Source organism: Heterodontus francisci, chromosome 22 (assembly GCF_036365525.1).
Source record: "Heterodontus francisci isolate sHetFra1 chromosome 22, sHetFra1.hap1, whole genome shotgun sequence".
Lineage (NCBI taxonomy): Eukaryota > Metazoa > Chordata > Chondrichthyes > Heterodontiformes > Heterodontidae > Heterodontus > Heterodontus francisci.
In genome coordinates, this window is record NC_090392.1 from 58,486,659 (window position 1) to 58,503,093 (window position 16,435).

The window sequence follows — 16,435 nt, forward strand, 5'->3', positions numbered from 1 at the left end:
GCATAGTTTATTATTTCACTTAGTTTGGTTTAAGCATAATAAAGTTAACCTCTTTCTTTGTTAACCCAAGAAAACCTGTCCGATTTGTTCTTGTTATGATCATAGCAAGTAAGAAATCAAACATCCACTTTAAAAACAATTAAACCTGTTGTGGTCCAACAAGGAAAGGGAAAAATGGGAAGCCCATCGACCCCTCCTCACCTGACCATAACAGAAATTTGGGGGGGTCGTCTGGGATCAAACCCAAAGACAAATGGGAAATTGGAAGCGGGAAACCAAATTGATCCTTAGCAATAACTTAAAACTTCAATACAAGTTTTCTTGTGGTTTTCAGTGCTAGAGTTCTAAAATTCCACATTTGAGGCCAGTTCTTTCCTAGAACAGAGTAAAGCAACTTGGGACAGTTTAAAAGCCCTATTTGTTGAAGAGTTAAGTCCAAAAGCAAGGAAACCCAAAATCCTAAAACCTGTCGCCAACCATTTTAAAATTGACACTTGTTACGACCAGGTGAGAAAGGTGCCTAGGGTTCCCTCTCAGCCTTCACCTGGTCTTATCATAACAGGGTTTTAATTTTAAACACACCGTGTTTTTAGCTCCCCTTTGGTGAATCCTTGTTCACTGCTTTCCAATTGTAAGGCAAAGAAACCAGCACAAACAGGTTTTCTTAGGTTTAAAGAAGAAAGGTTGAAATTTATTAACCTTTAATTCGGTTAACGCTTATGGATACACGACATGCCAACCCTAGCATGCATATGCAATACACACATGCAGATAGAGACAGAACAGAGCAGAAGAAATAAAGTGGAAAAGTTTGAGGCAATCTCTGAAGAGGGTTTTTGTTACGGATCTTCAAGCTCACTGTAGAGTCCTTGATTGTAGGCAGATCTTTTTGTTGGGATTCAGTATTCTTCTTAAACCTTGTTTGCTGTAGGAGACTTTTTTTCTCTTGGGGTTCATGCGTCTTCAGTGGATTTGGAGTTCCATGAGAAAGAGATGGAAGCAGACAGGAGAGGCTGTGGTGAGCCAGCCAGGAGAGGTCTTTTCAGTCCAGGAGCCAACAAACTCTCAGTTAAAATGTTTGTACAATTCAGAAAAACCCGGTTGCCAAGCAGGCTAGTTACATGACCACCTAGTCTGACCATGTCTGTTTGTGGATTCGGCTATCCCAGCAGTTATCCTGAAATTTGAGCTCCCTCACCTTCAACGTCTGGTGCTCTAAGTCCATTGCGGGTTAAATTGGATAAGGGAAGTAACCCCTTTGTCACTACAAGAACTGCCTGTTAATATGCAAATGTCTTTTCAGCCAGGGGCGTGGTGATTTTTTGAACAAGTACTTTCTTCACTTAACATAGAACATAGAACAGTACAGCACAGTACAGGCCCTTCGGCCCACGATGTCGTGCCGACCCTTTAACCTACTCTAAGATCAAACTACCTACATACCCTTCATTCTAATAGAACAGTTTTCAAATCAATGTTCATATGACAAAATTAATATGTCTCATTCTTGCCAGGTGGGGGTCTAGCACGACACACTGAAGAACCAGAGACAGGCTTAGAGACGGAAACAGACAGAGTAACATTAGCTAAGATACAGCTAGCATAGGAGAGACTAGAATTAGAATTCCAGAAGGAGAAGAAGAAGAGATAATTCCAGGAAAGGGAAATAGAAAAGGAGAAAGAAACAGCTCAAGAAAACCTGTCTGATCATAGCAAGTAAGTAATCAAATACCCACTGAATGGCCAGTATATCTATTTAAAAAAAAATTAAACCTGTTATAGTCAAACAAGGAAAGGAAAAAAAGGGAAGCCCTTTGACCCTTCCTCACCTGACCGTAAAAAGGGGGCAAGGACAGAAACCCATTTGGTTAGAGTTGAGAAGCAAAAAGGGTATGATCACGCTATTAGGGGTATTCTACAGGCCTCCAAATAGTGAGTGAGAGAGAGAGAGAGAGAGAGGAAAAAATCTGCAGGGAAATCATAGAGATGTGCAAGTACTATAGAGTAGTGATATTGGGGCAATTAATTATCCAAATATCCATTTGAATAATGTTAGAGTAAAGGGAAAGGAGCGGCAGGAATTTCTGGAATGCATTCAGGAAAACCTCCTTGATCGATATGTTCTCGGCCCAACCAGAAAGGTGACTTTGCTGAACCTGGTGCTGGGAAATGATGTGGGCCAAATGGACCAACTGCCTATGGGGGAGCTCGTGGGTAAGAGTGATCATCGTATCATAAGGTATGTAATGCAGTAAAGCAAGGAACGATATAAGGTAGAACAGTTAGATTTGAAGAGGAAAGCTTTCAATGCGATGAGAAGGGATCTAGCCAGGATAGAATGGAAACAAAGACTGCCAGGAAAAATGGAACAATGGGCTAGGCACATTCCAAAAAGGGCGAAAGGTAGGGGAACGAAAAACAGGGCTCTTTGGATGATGAGGAGGATAGAGATTATGACGAAACAAAAAAGTGCGTGTGATGCATGTCAGGTGAATTCTTCAAATGGGAATCGGACAAAATACAATAAGTTGAGTGAGGAGAGGAAGAGGAAAATAAGACTGGCAAAGAGAGAATATGAGAATAGAATGGCAGTCAATATAAAAGGGAACAAAAATCTTACACTGGCATGTAAATAATAAGTGGGTAGTAAGAGGTGGAGTGGGGCTTATTAGGGACAAAAAGGGTAATATATGCTTAGGGGCACAGAACAAAACTAATATACTTAATGAGTACTTTGTACCGGTGTTTACAAACGAAGAGGAATCTGACAAAATATCAGTAGAAACGGTGAAAGTAGTGGCAATGGGTAGGGTAAAAATTGAGAGTGAGGAGACACTGGAAAGGCTGGCTATGCTTAGGGTAGATGTGTCACCTGGTCCGATTGATTGCATCCCAAGTTGCTGAAGGAAGTGGGGGTGGAGATAGTAGATGGGCTTGCCATAATCTTCCAACCTCCCCTGGATATGGGCGAGATAATTAGAGAGTGGCAAATGTGACACAATTATTTAAGAAAGGGTGTAAGAACAGTCCTAGAAACTACAGGCCAGTTAGTTTAACATCAGTGGGTGGTTAAGGTTATAGAAACAATAATCAGGGAAAAAGTCAACAGGCACTTGGAGAGGTTTTAGTTAATTAAGGAAAGCAAGCAAGGATTTGTGAAAGGCAGATCATGCTTGATTAATCTAATTGAATTTTTTGATGAAATAACAGAGAAGGTTGATGAAGGGAATGTGGTGGATATTGTCTATGTGGATTTTAAGAAAGCGTTTAATAAAGTACCACATAAAAGGCTGGTTAACAAAATTGAGGCCCATGGAATTGTAAGCTCATTGTTCAATTGGATAAAAAATTGGCTTAAGGACAGAAAACAGCGAGTCATGGTAAATGGTTGTTTTTCAGACTCGATGATGATAGACAGTGGTGCTCCCCAAGGGTCAGTGCTGGACCACTGCTTTTTTTGTTATACATAAATGATTTGTACAGAGTACAGAGTAGAATTTCAAAATTTGCTGATGATACCAAACTTGAAAGAGTGGCAAACAGTGAGATGATTCAAACCACCTGCAATAGGACATAGCTAGCAGAATGGGAAGACAAGTGGCAAATGGAATTTAATATAAACAAGTGCGAGATGATGAATTTTGGCAGAAGGGACAGGGTGAGGCAATACAGACTTAACGGCACAGTTCCAAAGCAGGAACAGAGGGAACTCAGGGTGCATGTGCATCAATCTTTGAAGGTGGCAGAACATATTGAGAGAGTGGCTAGCAAATCATATGGAATCTTAGGCTTCATAAATAGAGGCATAGAGTGCAAAAGCAGAGAAGTCATGCTGAAGTTTTATAAAGCTTTGGTTAGGCCAAAACTAGAGTATTATGTCCAGTTCTGGTCACCACACTTTAGGAAGGATGTGAGAGTCCTTGAGAGGGTACAGAGGAGATTTACCAGAATGGTTCCAGGATGGGAGATATTAGTTACAAGGTTAGGTTGGAAAAGCTGGGGTTGTTTTCCCTAGAGCAAATAAGATTGAGGGAAGATTTGCTAAAGGTATACAAGACTATGACAGGCTTAGCTAAGTTAGACAAGGAAAACTTGTTCCCATTAACTATTGTTACAAGGACCTGGGGACACAGATTGAAGGTTTTGGGGAAGAGATGTAGGGGAATGTGAGAAAGAACTTTTTAACACAATGAGTGGCAATGACCTGGAACTCGCTGCCCACGAGAGTGGTATAAGCAGGTCAAGTGCTGCCTGGTTACTGAGTGTTTCCAGCAGTTTCTGTTTTATTCCAGCTTTTATAATAGTTTTCTAAATGCGCACAGACTGAAGCCAAAATATTTAAGTCTGAAATGAAGTTGTTCGAACAGAGACAAAGAGGTATGAACATGAGGTCATATAAGCTTTTTAAAAGGTATATCTTTCTTTTGCGGGGGGGGGGGGGGGTGGGTGGCAATAATTCCAGTAATAAGGATGTAATTAACTTTTTCCATAAAGTATAAAAATGAGGATACCATTTTCATAACTATTAAATAAAATGCCATAAACTGTCAGCCATGTTGTTGTGTGTGTACCTTGTGGTTATTCTTTTCGTTGAGCTTATTAACCTTCTCCATTTGTGCCAGGTAGCTATCTGAGTTCCAGCGTGTTATTGTCACTGCTTTCTTCTTGTTTGACCGAGTTTGATCCAGTTCAGAGTCGCTGTCTGCCATGGGAACAATAGGTGGCAGCACCAGGCGGGAACCAGGATGTGTGTGAGCCAGACGTGGCGTGTCCTCATATATGTGCTCCATTTGCCGAATGAGGCGTGTGCTAGGAGAATGAACCAAATACTGCTGATGAGAGGAGAGAAAGGGAAGAGTAGGGAACCTAGAAAAAAAAGAAAGGTGGTTAACTTATTTTTATTGTATTGACTATTACTTGCTAGGAACATCTGTTCTAAGATGGAAAGGCAGTTTAATCACTCATAATAGGCCAATGAATTTTAAATCATTTTTCAATCATATTAAAGGAAGCGGAGTCTCAGGTAGATATTATGGGGTTGTGGCTGTAACAGAAGAGTAAAGTCTGGAAGCAGGGGAGATGGTGACAGTGGTAATGTCACTGAACTAGTAATCCAGAGGCCCAGGCTAATGCCGTGGGGACACAGCTTCAAATTCCACCATGGCAGCTGGTGAAATTTAAAATCAATTAATTAAGTCAATTAATTAATAAAACAAAATTGAAAGCTAGTCTCAGTAATGGTGTCATGAAACTATCGATGGTTGTAAAAACCCATCCGGTTCACTGATGTCCTTTAGGGAAGGAAATCTGCTGTCCTTACCTGGTCTGGCCTACACGTGACTCCAGACCCACAGCAATGTGGTTGACTCTTAACTGCCCTCTGAAATGGTCTAGCAAACCACTCAGTTATCGATGGCAATTAGGGATGGGCAACAAATGCTGGCCTTGCCAGAGACCCCTGCTTCCCATGAAAGAATTTAAAGAAGAGTACTAATTGGTGCTATTTTAACTTGCAGGTGGTACCTAATCATGTTTACCAGCACTATCTTAAGTCAAATTATTAAAATGCATATATTTGGTTCATAATGTTTTGTTAGTCAGAAATGGGAGCAAAATTAGCTTTTGTTGCTCCATTTGGTTTCTTTTCCTATCACAAAACAGGTGTAATATCTAATACTAAATTTTAGCACGAGTAAATATAGTACTCCATTTCACGCTGTGCTTGAGATATTACAGTATAAAATATTGTGCTACCCTAATAGCAAAAATGGTACAAGAGGAAACCCATTGAATCTGCCTTGTTTGAAACCAGGACTCTGTTTAGTGGCCCTTCAGAAATTGTTAATCTCTTCAGCAGTCATCCTTAGGAAGGGTAAATTCCCCATTAGGGGTACTGTTGGCCACATGAATAAATAAAACGTAGTTTTAGTGTGTCAAATATTCGAGCTTCCTATAATTGTTTAATTGATAGTTAATTTATTAGCTGTTTTGGTTTGTAAACACTTAGATTGGTGTTCAATGTAATTCAATTCGACTGGTAGTCTACCACAAGACTATATTAAATGCAGAAAGTAGATTTCTGCAAGCAAGTCATTTTTAATTTTTTAAATACTCATCTCTGTAAGGGTAGACTGCAGAAAAAAATACAGCTTCTGGATCAATCAGGATTAAATCAGATTACAGGAAATGGTTATATAGCCCAAAAACTGGTCAATTCTGTAATAAAACAAATTGTAACAAGAGGTCGAGATTGAAAAAATATAAATTTTTTCCTCCATTTTAGCCAAAGCGACAAAATATTTGTTACATTAAAGGGGAAATCGTATTTGTAAATTATTTGCAATTAACAGTCTGTCCAACAAATTTGGAGAAATGCTGCATTTAATCTCATTATCCACAGCTTTCACAATGAGTGTGAAAGCCTAAGATGAGTTGCTCAATCAGCATCACTGGCTGGCCCATCAACGAATGGCTCTCATAATGATAGGACATATCAACATTGTTTTCAGCCCTGGTTGCTGAACAGGAACCATCTGCCAGTTAAAAACTGCGTGCCAGCAAATTAATAGCAACAGGTTTTAAGTATAGTCAAAACTGCATGTCGCAAAACAGATGTAGCCATAATAGTGATTGTATATCTGATTTTTGTTACATCAGGGTTTATGTCAATTTCTGCAAAATATGATAATCACCATTGTCCTTAGTATTTGGAAAATAGTATTAAAATATTAGTAATAATGAGACAATGCTGCATATATAAACAAATGATTTATTCAACTTATACAATTAAATATATTAAAATAAATGGAATTTAAATAATACAAAATGACTGCTTTACATATTGGACAAGAACAGTGCAAAACACTATCTTACTTAGCAAGAACCCGAATAATTTTGGTCAGAATCAAACAAAATAATCAACGACCAGGAAATGAACAGACATACATTAAAACTCAAATAATCAAAGTGTCAAATGAGGTGTAAAAGCCGATTGGCATTTTTAAATTCATTTTTCCAGGACTTCTCTCAACACAAGCATGGATATTTTCAGGACTTCTCTTAACACAAGCGAGGAGATCCATCTTACACGAACCATCGACACTGTTGCATTGTAGAAAGGAGGAATTTCTCCATGCTGTCTAATGGTTCGACCACAGGGCAGTCATCTTCAATGTCACCATATCCACCAAACTGATTTGTCCTGCGATGAGTCAGACCTTGTTGCTGATCATCTGGCCGTTATCTGTCATATATGCCTCAAAAATCCCTTCAGCAGACATTTAACGCATCCCAGGAGAGATTTGAAAATAGCAACAGCTGGCTCCTCAGGCTGTATGCACATTGACCATCTCTACATCCCCTTTGATGATGTTCACTTTGCACTAGAAGCTGAGGTAACCAGGAAGCAACAAAGAAATCTGATGCTGCTTTGGGGTTCTACAGTTTTCAAAGGGCATTATCAACCACAGGTAATGGCTGGGGAAAAGGGTGCGACACTTTGCCTTAAGATAATGATGTCCATATTATGGTTGTAATTTTGACACACTGTTGATTGGCAGAAAAGGAGTAGTGTACTAAACAGGCTTGATTTCTCTGGAGAACAGGCTGTGCAATTATCGAGTAGGAGAAGAATCCAAAGACCTACTGCATGTTCCTTGTTGTTCAGGTGATTCAAACAGGCTCAAAACTGGTTTGCTGCCTGTCATGTTTGAACAAAATAAAATGGTATGGTAATTCTTTCCTTATTTATCCTGCCACCTAACAACAACAAAACTTAAATTTATGTAACACTTTTGAGGTAGTAAAATATACTAAAGGGATTCACAGGAACGTTATCAAACAAAATTTGACACAGAGACACTTAAGGAGATATTAGGACATGTGACCAAATGTTTGGTCAAAGAATCAGATTTTAAGGACTGTCTTAAAGAGAGAGGTGGAGAGGTTTAGGGAGGGAATTCCAGAGGTTAGGGCCTGGGCAGCTGAAGGCAAAGCGAGCAATGATAGAGTGATTAAAATTGGGGGTGCTCAAGAAGCCAGGACTGGAACAAAGAAGATATCTCAGAGGGTTAGAATTAGAATTAGAACATTACAGCGCAGTACAGGCCCTTCGGCCCTCGATGTTGCGCCGACCTGTGAAACCATCTGACCTACACTATTCCATTTTCATCCATATGTCTATCCAATGACCACTTAAATGCCCTTAAAGTTGGCGAGTCTACTACTGTTGCAGGCAGGGCGTTCCACGCCCCTATTACTCTCTGCGTAAAGAAACTACCTCTGACATCTGTCCTATATCTTTCACCCCTCAACTTAAAGCTATGTCCCCTCGTGTTTGCCATCACCATCCGAGGAAAAAGACTCTCACTATCCACCCTATCTAACCCTCTGATTATCTTGTATGTCTCTATTAAGTCACCTCTCCTCCTCCTTCTCTCCAACGAAAACAACCCCAAGTCCCTCAGCCTTTCCTCGTAAGACCTTCCCTCCATACCAGGCAACATCCTAGTAAATCTCCTCTGCACCCTTTCCAAAGCTTCCACATCCTTCCTATAATGCGGTGACCAGAACTGCACGCAATACTCAAGGTGCGGCCTCACCAGAGTTTTGTACAGCTGCATCATGACCTCGTGGCTCCGAAACTCGATCCCCCTACTAATAAAAGCTAAAGGTTGTAGGGCTGAAGGAGATTACAGAGGTATGGAGGGGCAAGGCTACTGGAGAGATTTAAAAACAAGGATGTTCCTTCAAAGAGGTAAAGATCTTGTAACGCAGCATACATTGAAAGCAGACAGTTGTGTCAGCGTAAAATGTCTGACAGACTCAGGGAAGTGAAAGCATCCTCTCAATCAACAAAACCCAGATGCATAACACCTGCTTCACTACATATATCTTGTAATTTGATCTTGCAATATTTCTTCAATTTTCCCGTTCAACCATTGGTAGCCTCGAATTCCTCCATGCCAAGTTATTAGAACAAGGCAACTGTTTTCTCTGTTAGGAATAGATTACTGACCAGCAGAACTTGCACATACACCCGGTGAAACTACCACAGTGCTTGTCCACATCCAATATGGGTGGCCTTTAGAATGCCATCTCCTTGCAGAATTTATGTCTGGATATGGTCTTTAGTCTTATGCAATGTTGAGAGAAAGTGCCTTCAGCTAAATTATTTTGTAACATTGCCCTGGTTTTTCTTTTCCACTCTGCCAGCACACTAAATCTCCATTTTCTTATTCACCAGTACGTTCCTAACCATCACCTTTCCCTTTGACACCATGGGCAGGATTTTACATTTTACAATTTGGGACACAGACATCGGGGTAAAATGCAGGTCAAGACCTCACACTGTGTTGGGGACCAGTCACCTGACATCAATTTTACTTTGATTGGCCAATTAGTAGCCAGAGGACACGCTCGCAATCCAATTAAGGACAGCGGGTGGACACTGGAGGGCCAATAGGAAACCTCCAGTGAGGAAGGAGCTGCAGCCTCCTATTGCAGGTAAGAGAGAGAGACAGTGCCTCCAACTTGAGGCACCCTCTCAGCTCTGTGAATAAATTTGAAGTAATAAATGGCCACAGTTGCTGGGCCACTACCGCGGAGGGGAAACCCCTCCACAGGGTGATCACCGGCCACAGCTGTGGCCAGGGCAGTGGTGGGGTGGGGAAGTGTGTGGGCAGGGTCTGAGTCGTCCTGGAGTGCTGGCCCCCTGTCTGCCTGGGAGGCCGCTTCCAGGCAGCTGCCAATTCCAGGTCGGCCTCTGATCTATATCCTTAAATGGCCTTATCATGACCTTATTTAGTTACCCACCACTTACGGGGCAATAGCCATTCTCCCCCTGAGCCAGCCTTCCCCAAAATGGCTCGGGCGGGATGGTTTCAGTAAGCCAGCACGCTGGCTGGTGGCACGAAATAACACACCCACACACCTCTGTTCCCGCCCCCATATAGGGACAAAAGTCCTGCCTCATATTTCATTGACATCAAACGATCGTGTGTGTGGAACAAGTACGTAAATATTCTTTATAACAGATATCAAAGTGTCCTTTGGGTAACCACAATACATCTTTAATAAGCGATCTCACACCAGAACCAACCTTTTAAGCAGATTTTAGCTCATACTGAATAACACAGAAAATCTATAGAGAGAAATTATTTTGCTATTAGATTTTTCTTTTAGCTTTTGTTATATACAGGTTCAACTATATCAATACATAAATGAAAAAATGATTCCAACTTCGATATGTAAGGCAAACTATGCAAGTGATCATGACATTCCTATATAGTTATATAATTCCTTGCTTACCCTGCATTTCCATATTCCTTTCCAAATTGGTTGTGATCCTCTTTCATCATTTTCTCCTGGTTCATGGAATAGAATAGTGAATTTCCTGCACTAATATCTGGCGCTTGCAGATGGGGGTGATTGTAAAGACCTGGTGCTAATGTTCTAGTGTAAGCAGCTTGGTAGTGGTTAGGATTGACCATTTGATCACATTGGGCTTGTCCAAAGTGTGCATAGGAAGGGGCCTGTATGTCATACAAAGGTTGATGTTGGGCATTTTCTGGTATATATAAAGTTGGTGAAAAATGGGATGGGTCGGTATTGAACTGCTGTGGATAGCGTGAGGTCCTTGATTCAGGATTCTTTTGATATTCCTGAAAATATGGAACAAAATTTTGAGGCTGTGGTGTACTATAAACATTGTGGTTGCTGTGAACTGAAGATGTTTGACTCATTGGATGATGTGATGGGACCAGCTTAACAGTGGTCTGTGTGTTGCCACCAGATGACAAAGTATTTAAATTAATGTTCAGATTCACTGTAGGCTGAGAATTGGGAATGAAGGCAGGGCCAGTTTGATTGACAGATGAAGTAAATGTTCGGTCACTACTAGGAGACAACAAGACACTGTTGTCATCTCGCTGAATTATTAGCAACTCAGATGTATTTTTATTTTGATGAACCACGTTTTCAAAGTGTTGCGGCTGCTCTTCACGAATCTGGGCTATCTGCATTTTCTGTTTAGTAGAGGGCTTCTCAGGAGGACGTGGGGGTCTTTCTCTCACTACATTTGTTAATCCTTTTTTCTTAGTAGATAGTTGTTTTGCTTTCTGGTTCTGAAAAAAACAAACGCAAATATATGGTGGATTAATACTAAAATATTATGGGCAATTTTCAACTGACGGCTGTCCATTTCATGCCTGAATAATGAGTGACCTGCAACTGAACATCTGAGAAGGTGAGGTTACCTCGGCAGCCCCATTGATGCCCAAGGCCCGCCTGATGCAATTTTCAGGCAGGACCGTAAATGGGGGAGCAGCAAGCCGAAATGACCAGGAGCCTGTGTAAATTTGCAAACCAGGATCCTATGCTGTTTGTAGGATGCTGATTGCAATATTCATGACAAAATGAGTAGGCAATGTGTTGTAAATGCTCTGCCCAGTTATACCAGATGTACACCAACCAAACTAATCGTCATTAAAGAGGCCACTGCAGGCTGCTCAATAAATGGCCCAGTAAGTTTTCAATTTTGCTAGGCTAGGAATAGCAGCAGTGCTCCGCCTATGTCCCTTTACTAGAGGCCACCTCCTGGGATTTCCTCCCCTACACCTTGGTCCAACAAACGGGTGGTCTGAATGTCTGCTTCGTTGAATACACACCGATTTTGGGCGCTACTTGAAAATCGCCCACAGTGTAGCTGAAAATCAAAATCTTGTAGTATGTTTAATCAATATAATTTCTTTTATCCGTTCACAGGATGTGGGCGTTGCTGGCCAGGCCAGCATTTATTGCCCATCCTGAATTGCCCTCGAGAAGGTGGTGGTGAGCTGCCTTCTTGAACCGCTGCAGTCCATATGGGGTAGATATACCAAGAGTGCTGTTAGGAAGGGAGTTCCAGGATTTTAACCCGGCGACAGTGAAGGAACGTGACATAGTTCCAAGTCAGGATGGTGTATGGCTTGGAGGGGAGCTTGCAGATAATTCAAAGGGAGAAAGGGCAGCACTGGAATAGAAGCAAATTCCTAGCACCAAGAAGAACACTGCTACATCACAGTTTTTTTTTATATTTCCAAAATATACTTTATTCATAAACATTTGTAAAAAATACATGACAAAACAGTTCTAAACAGCACCAAGTCAAAAATTACAAACAGTGCAAAGGAGGTCAGTTTCCTTCAATGCAGGAGTGAGTTGCCTCACAACCGTTCCATTTCATTTTTCATGCCTTATACATTTTACAGCAAACAAAAATTTTCCCGATACAGTTCGAGGGGTTTTCCATGGATCCAGCCCCTCAGTTCAGCTTGTGTAGAAAGCTGAAAGTGTGTAGAAAGATAAAGGAAGATTAGCTAGGGACCATCACAGCTGTTTGAGGAAATGACATTATGACTTTGTATCATCCCTTTAATGTAATACTATTCACAAAATGTTTGTCCAACCAATGAGGGGCATAGATAGGATAGATAGGAAGAAACTTTTTCCCTTAGCGGAGGTGACAATAACCAGGGGCATATATTTAAGGTAAGGGGCAGGAGGTTTAGAGGGGATATGAGGGAACATTTTTTCACCCAGAGGGTGGTTGGAATCTGGAACACACTACCTAAAGGGGAGTAGAGGCAGGAACCCTCACAACATTAAAGAAATATTTAGATGAGCACTTGAAACGCCATAGCATACAGGCTGGAAAATGGGATTAGAATAGATAGGCTTGATAGCCGGTGTGGACACGGTGGGCCGAAGGGCCTGTTTCTATGCTGTATAACTCTATGACACGCTGAAAGGCCAATCTGAGGAATGTTGAAAAAGCAAAAAGGCCGAATGGCCCTCTTACATGCAGTGATTTCTATTATTTTATGCTATGCCACAGAGCGATGGCATGTGGGTCTGCAACTATGATTCTGCACTTGGTGAGCTTCTGATTTCAATCACCTCATTGCAGGCAGTGACTGAGTGTAGGACTGGAACTATCCCACAGGAAGTAAAAAGAAACTATTGGATAAATAGTTGTCAAGTTGTTCCATTTCATTTCGTATGCCCGATGCAAGATGGGACAATCCAGTGTCCAAATAGCACTCCTTTGTTGGAGAACAAAAAGAGAGAGGGGAAAGAACTAATTCCTAGCTCAGTCAAGATTTCATTGTCCTGCAGCTTGTGAATGTAGGTCCACAGAACATGGAACAGCATGTCTGCCATGACCACAGCTGAAGGGAAGATAGTCTGCAAGCCCTGACAACATTTCGGCCATAGTACTGAAGACCTGTGCTCCAGAACTTGCTGCGCCCCTAGCCAAGCTGTTCCAGTACAGCTACAACACTGGCATCTACCCTACAATGTGGAGAATTGCCAAGGTATGTCCTGTACACAAAAAGCAGGACAAGTCCAACCCGGCTAATTACTGCCCCATCAGCCTACTCTCAATCATCAGTAATGTGATGGAAGGTGTCATCAATAGTGCCATCGAGCAGCACTTGCTTAGCAATAACCTGCTCAGTGACGCTCAGTTTGGGTTCCGCCAGGGCCACTCAGATCCTGACCTCATTACAGCCTTGGTTCAAACATGGACAAAAGAGCTGAACTCAAGAGGTGAGGTGAGAGTGACTGTCCTTGGCATCAAGGCAGCATTTGACCGAGTACGGCATCAAGCAGCCCTAGTAAAACTGAAGTCAATGGGAATCAGAGGGAAAACTCTCCGCTGGTTGGAGTCATACCTAGTGCAAAGGAAGATGGTTGTGGTTGTTGGAGGTCAAACATCTGAGCTCCAGGACATCACTGCAGGAGTTCTTCATGGTCGTGTCCGAGGCCTAACCATCTTCAGCTGCTTCATCAATGACCTTCCTTCAATCATAAGGTCAGAAATGGGGATGTTTGCTGATGATTGCACAATGTTTAGCACCATTCACAACTCCTCAGATACTGAAGCTGTCTGTGTAGAAATGCAGCAAGACTTGGACAGTATCCAGGCTTGGGCTGATAAGTGGCAAGGAACATGTGCACCACACAAGTGCCAGGCAATGCACATCTCCAACAAGAGAGAATCTAACCACCTCCCCTTGACATTCAATGGCATTACCATCGCTGAATCCCCCACTATCAACATCCTAGGGGCTACCATTGACCAGAAACTGAACTGGAGTAGCCATATAAATACCGTGGCTACAAGAGCAGGTCAGAGGTAGGAATCCTGTGGCACGTAACTCACCTCCTGACTCCCCAAAGCCTGTCCACCATCTACAAGGCACAAGTCAGGAGTTTTAGTTGTAGTGATACAGCACTGAAACAGGCCCTTCGGCCCACCGAGTCTGTCCCAACCATCAACCACCCATTTATACTAATCCTACACTAATCCCATATTCCTACCACATCCCCACCTGCCCCTATATTTCCCTACCAACTACCTATACTAGGGGCAATTTATAATGGCCAATTTACCTACCAACCTGCAAGTCTTTTGGCTTGTGGGAGGAAACCGGAGCACCCGGAGAAAACCCACGCAGACACAGGGAGAACTTGCAAACTCCACACAGGCAGTACCCAGAATTGAACCCGGGTCGCTGGAGCTGTGAGGCTGCGGTGCTAACCACTGCGCCACTATGATGGAATACTCTCCACTTGCCTGGATGGGTGCAGCTCCAACAACACTCAAGAAGCTCGACACCATCCAGGACAAAGCAGCCCGCTTGATTGGCACCCCATCCACAAACATTCACTCCCTCCGCCACCGACGCACAGTGACAGCAGTGTGTACCATCTACAAGATACACTACAGCAATGCACCAAGGCTCCTTAGACAGTACCTTCCAAACCCGTGATCTCTACCAACTAGAAGGACAAGGGCAGCAAATGCATCGGAACACCACCACCTGCCAGTTCCCCTCGAGGGTAACACACCATCCTGACTTGGAACTATATCACCGTTCCTTCACTGCCGCTGGGTCAAAATCCTGGAACTCCCTTCCTAACAACACTGTGGGTGTACCTACCCCGCATGGACTGCAGCGGTTCAAGAAGGCAGCTCACCACCACCTTCTCAAGGGCAATAAATGCTGGCCTGGCCAGCAACACCCACATCCCATGAATGAATAAAAAAAAAAGAGGCCCTGAGAAATCACTGCTTCGATACCATATGTAATGCATCTACTCACTGTTCTAACTACAACGGACTACAGACTGCCTACATGATCAATGCCACATATTCTGTGCTTGAGGACAGACAATTATTAAAACTATTGCTGTACCACATTCAAAATTTCACATTACAGTTGGAAAAAAATCAAGTTTGGATGTTTGATCAAAAGCTTTATATTGTGAGTGATAATTGCCATATTTACTGCATATTAAATGGTCAGAATTGTAACTAACCTGCAACCTCTGTGCCCTTTGTTTCCACTTCATTTGAATATTGTAGTTCTCCCGGCCATCCATAGTATTCTGTCTAGACTCATCAGTATTCGTGGATTTGGAACTTTTAGCAGTAGATACCTATGAAAGTAAACAAGTGCCAGTGTCATTGACCAAGTTTGAAAACAGAGTATAATATATGCCGAAAATGGTCTGAAGATACACTGTACTTAAATATATATTAACTTATATATTTTTTTAATTCATTCACAGGATGTGGGCACCACTGGCAAGGGCAGCATTTATTGCCCATCCCTATTGCCCTTGAGGAGGTGGTGATGATCCGCCTTTTTGAACCGCTGTAGTCCATGTGGTAAAGGTACTCCCATAGTGCTATTAGAGAGGTAATTACAGGGTTTTTACTCAATGACATTGAAGGAACAGCGATATATTTCCAAGTCAGGATGGTGTGTGACTTGGAGGGAAAATTGCAGGCGGTGGTGGTGTTCCCATTGGCTTGCTGCCCATCTTGCTTGTTTATCTAGGCAATAGTGGTTGTGGGTTTGGAAGGTACAATCGAAGAAGCCCTGGCAAGTTGCACTGATCCAGGCAAGTGGAGAGTATTTCATTACACTCCTAACTTGTGCATTGTAGATGGTAGAAAGGTTTTGAGGAGTCAGGAGGCTAGTTACTCGCCACAGAATTTCAAACCTCGTGACCTGCTCTTGTAACCACTGTGTTTATGTAGCTGGTCCAGGTAAGTTTCTGGTCAATGGTGATCCCCAGGATGTTGATGGCAGGGTTCAACAATGGTTATGTCATTACATGTCAAGGAATATGGTTAGATTCTCTCTTGTCCAAGATAGTCATTGCTTAGCACATAAGTGACACAAATGTTACTTGCCACTTATTGACCCAAGCCTGAAGGTCGTCCAGGTCTTGCTGCTCACAGACACAGACTGCTTTACTATTTGAGAAGTTGTGAAACATCAGATCTTGTCACCTGTTAGTACTTCCTATGGACATTTCAACTTTAGTTGTGTCCACACATATGCTAAATCTGGTGACACCTGATATGTTTCTCATAAGA

At 42.2% G+C, this 16,435-nt stretch overlaps 1 protein-coding gene across 3 annotated transcripts in view; it reads right to left on the reverse strand.

The window, feature by feature from the left end:
• The window catches only part of jhy (junctional cadherin complex regulator), a 104,258-nt gene that overhangs the window by 23,606 nt on the left and 64,217 nt on the right, over positions 1 to 16,435 (reverse strand). For all 3 annotated transcript variants that reach the window (XM_068053885.1, XM_068053884.1, XM_068053882.1), the window contains exons 4-6: positions 15,367 to 15,486; positions 10,309 to 11,123; positions 4,572 to 4,866 (exon numbers count right to left, since the gene is read on the reverse strand). In XM_068053885.1, the coding sequence (XP_067909986.1) occupies positions 4,572 to 4,866; positions 10,309 to 11,123; positions 15,367 to 15,486 (1,230 nt within the window). The remainder of the gene's footprint in view (positions 1 to 4,571; positions 4,867 to 10,308; positions 11,124 to 15,366; positions 15,487 to 16,435) is intronic.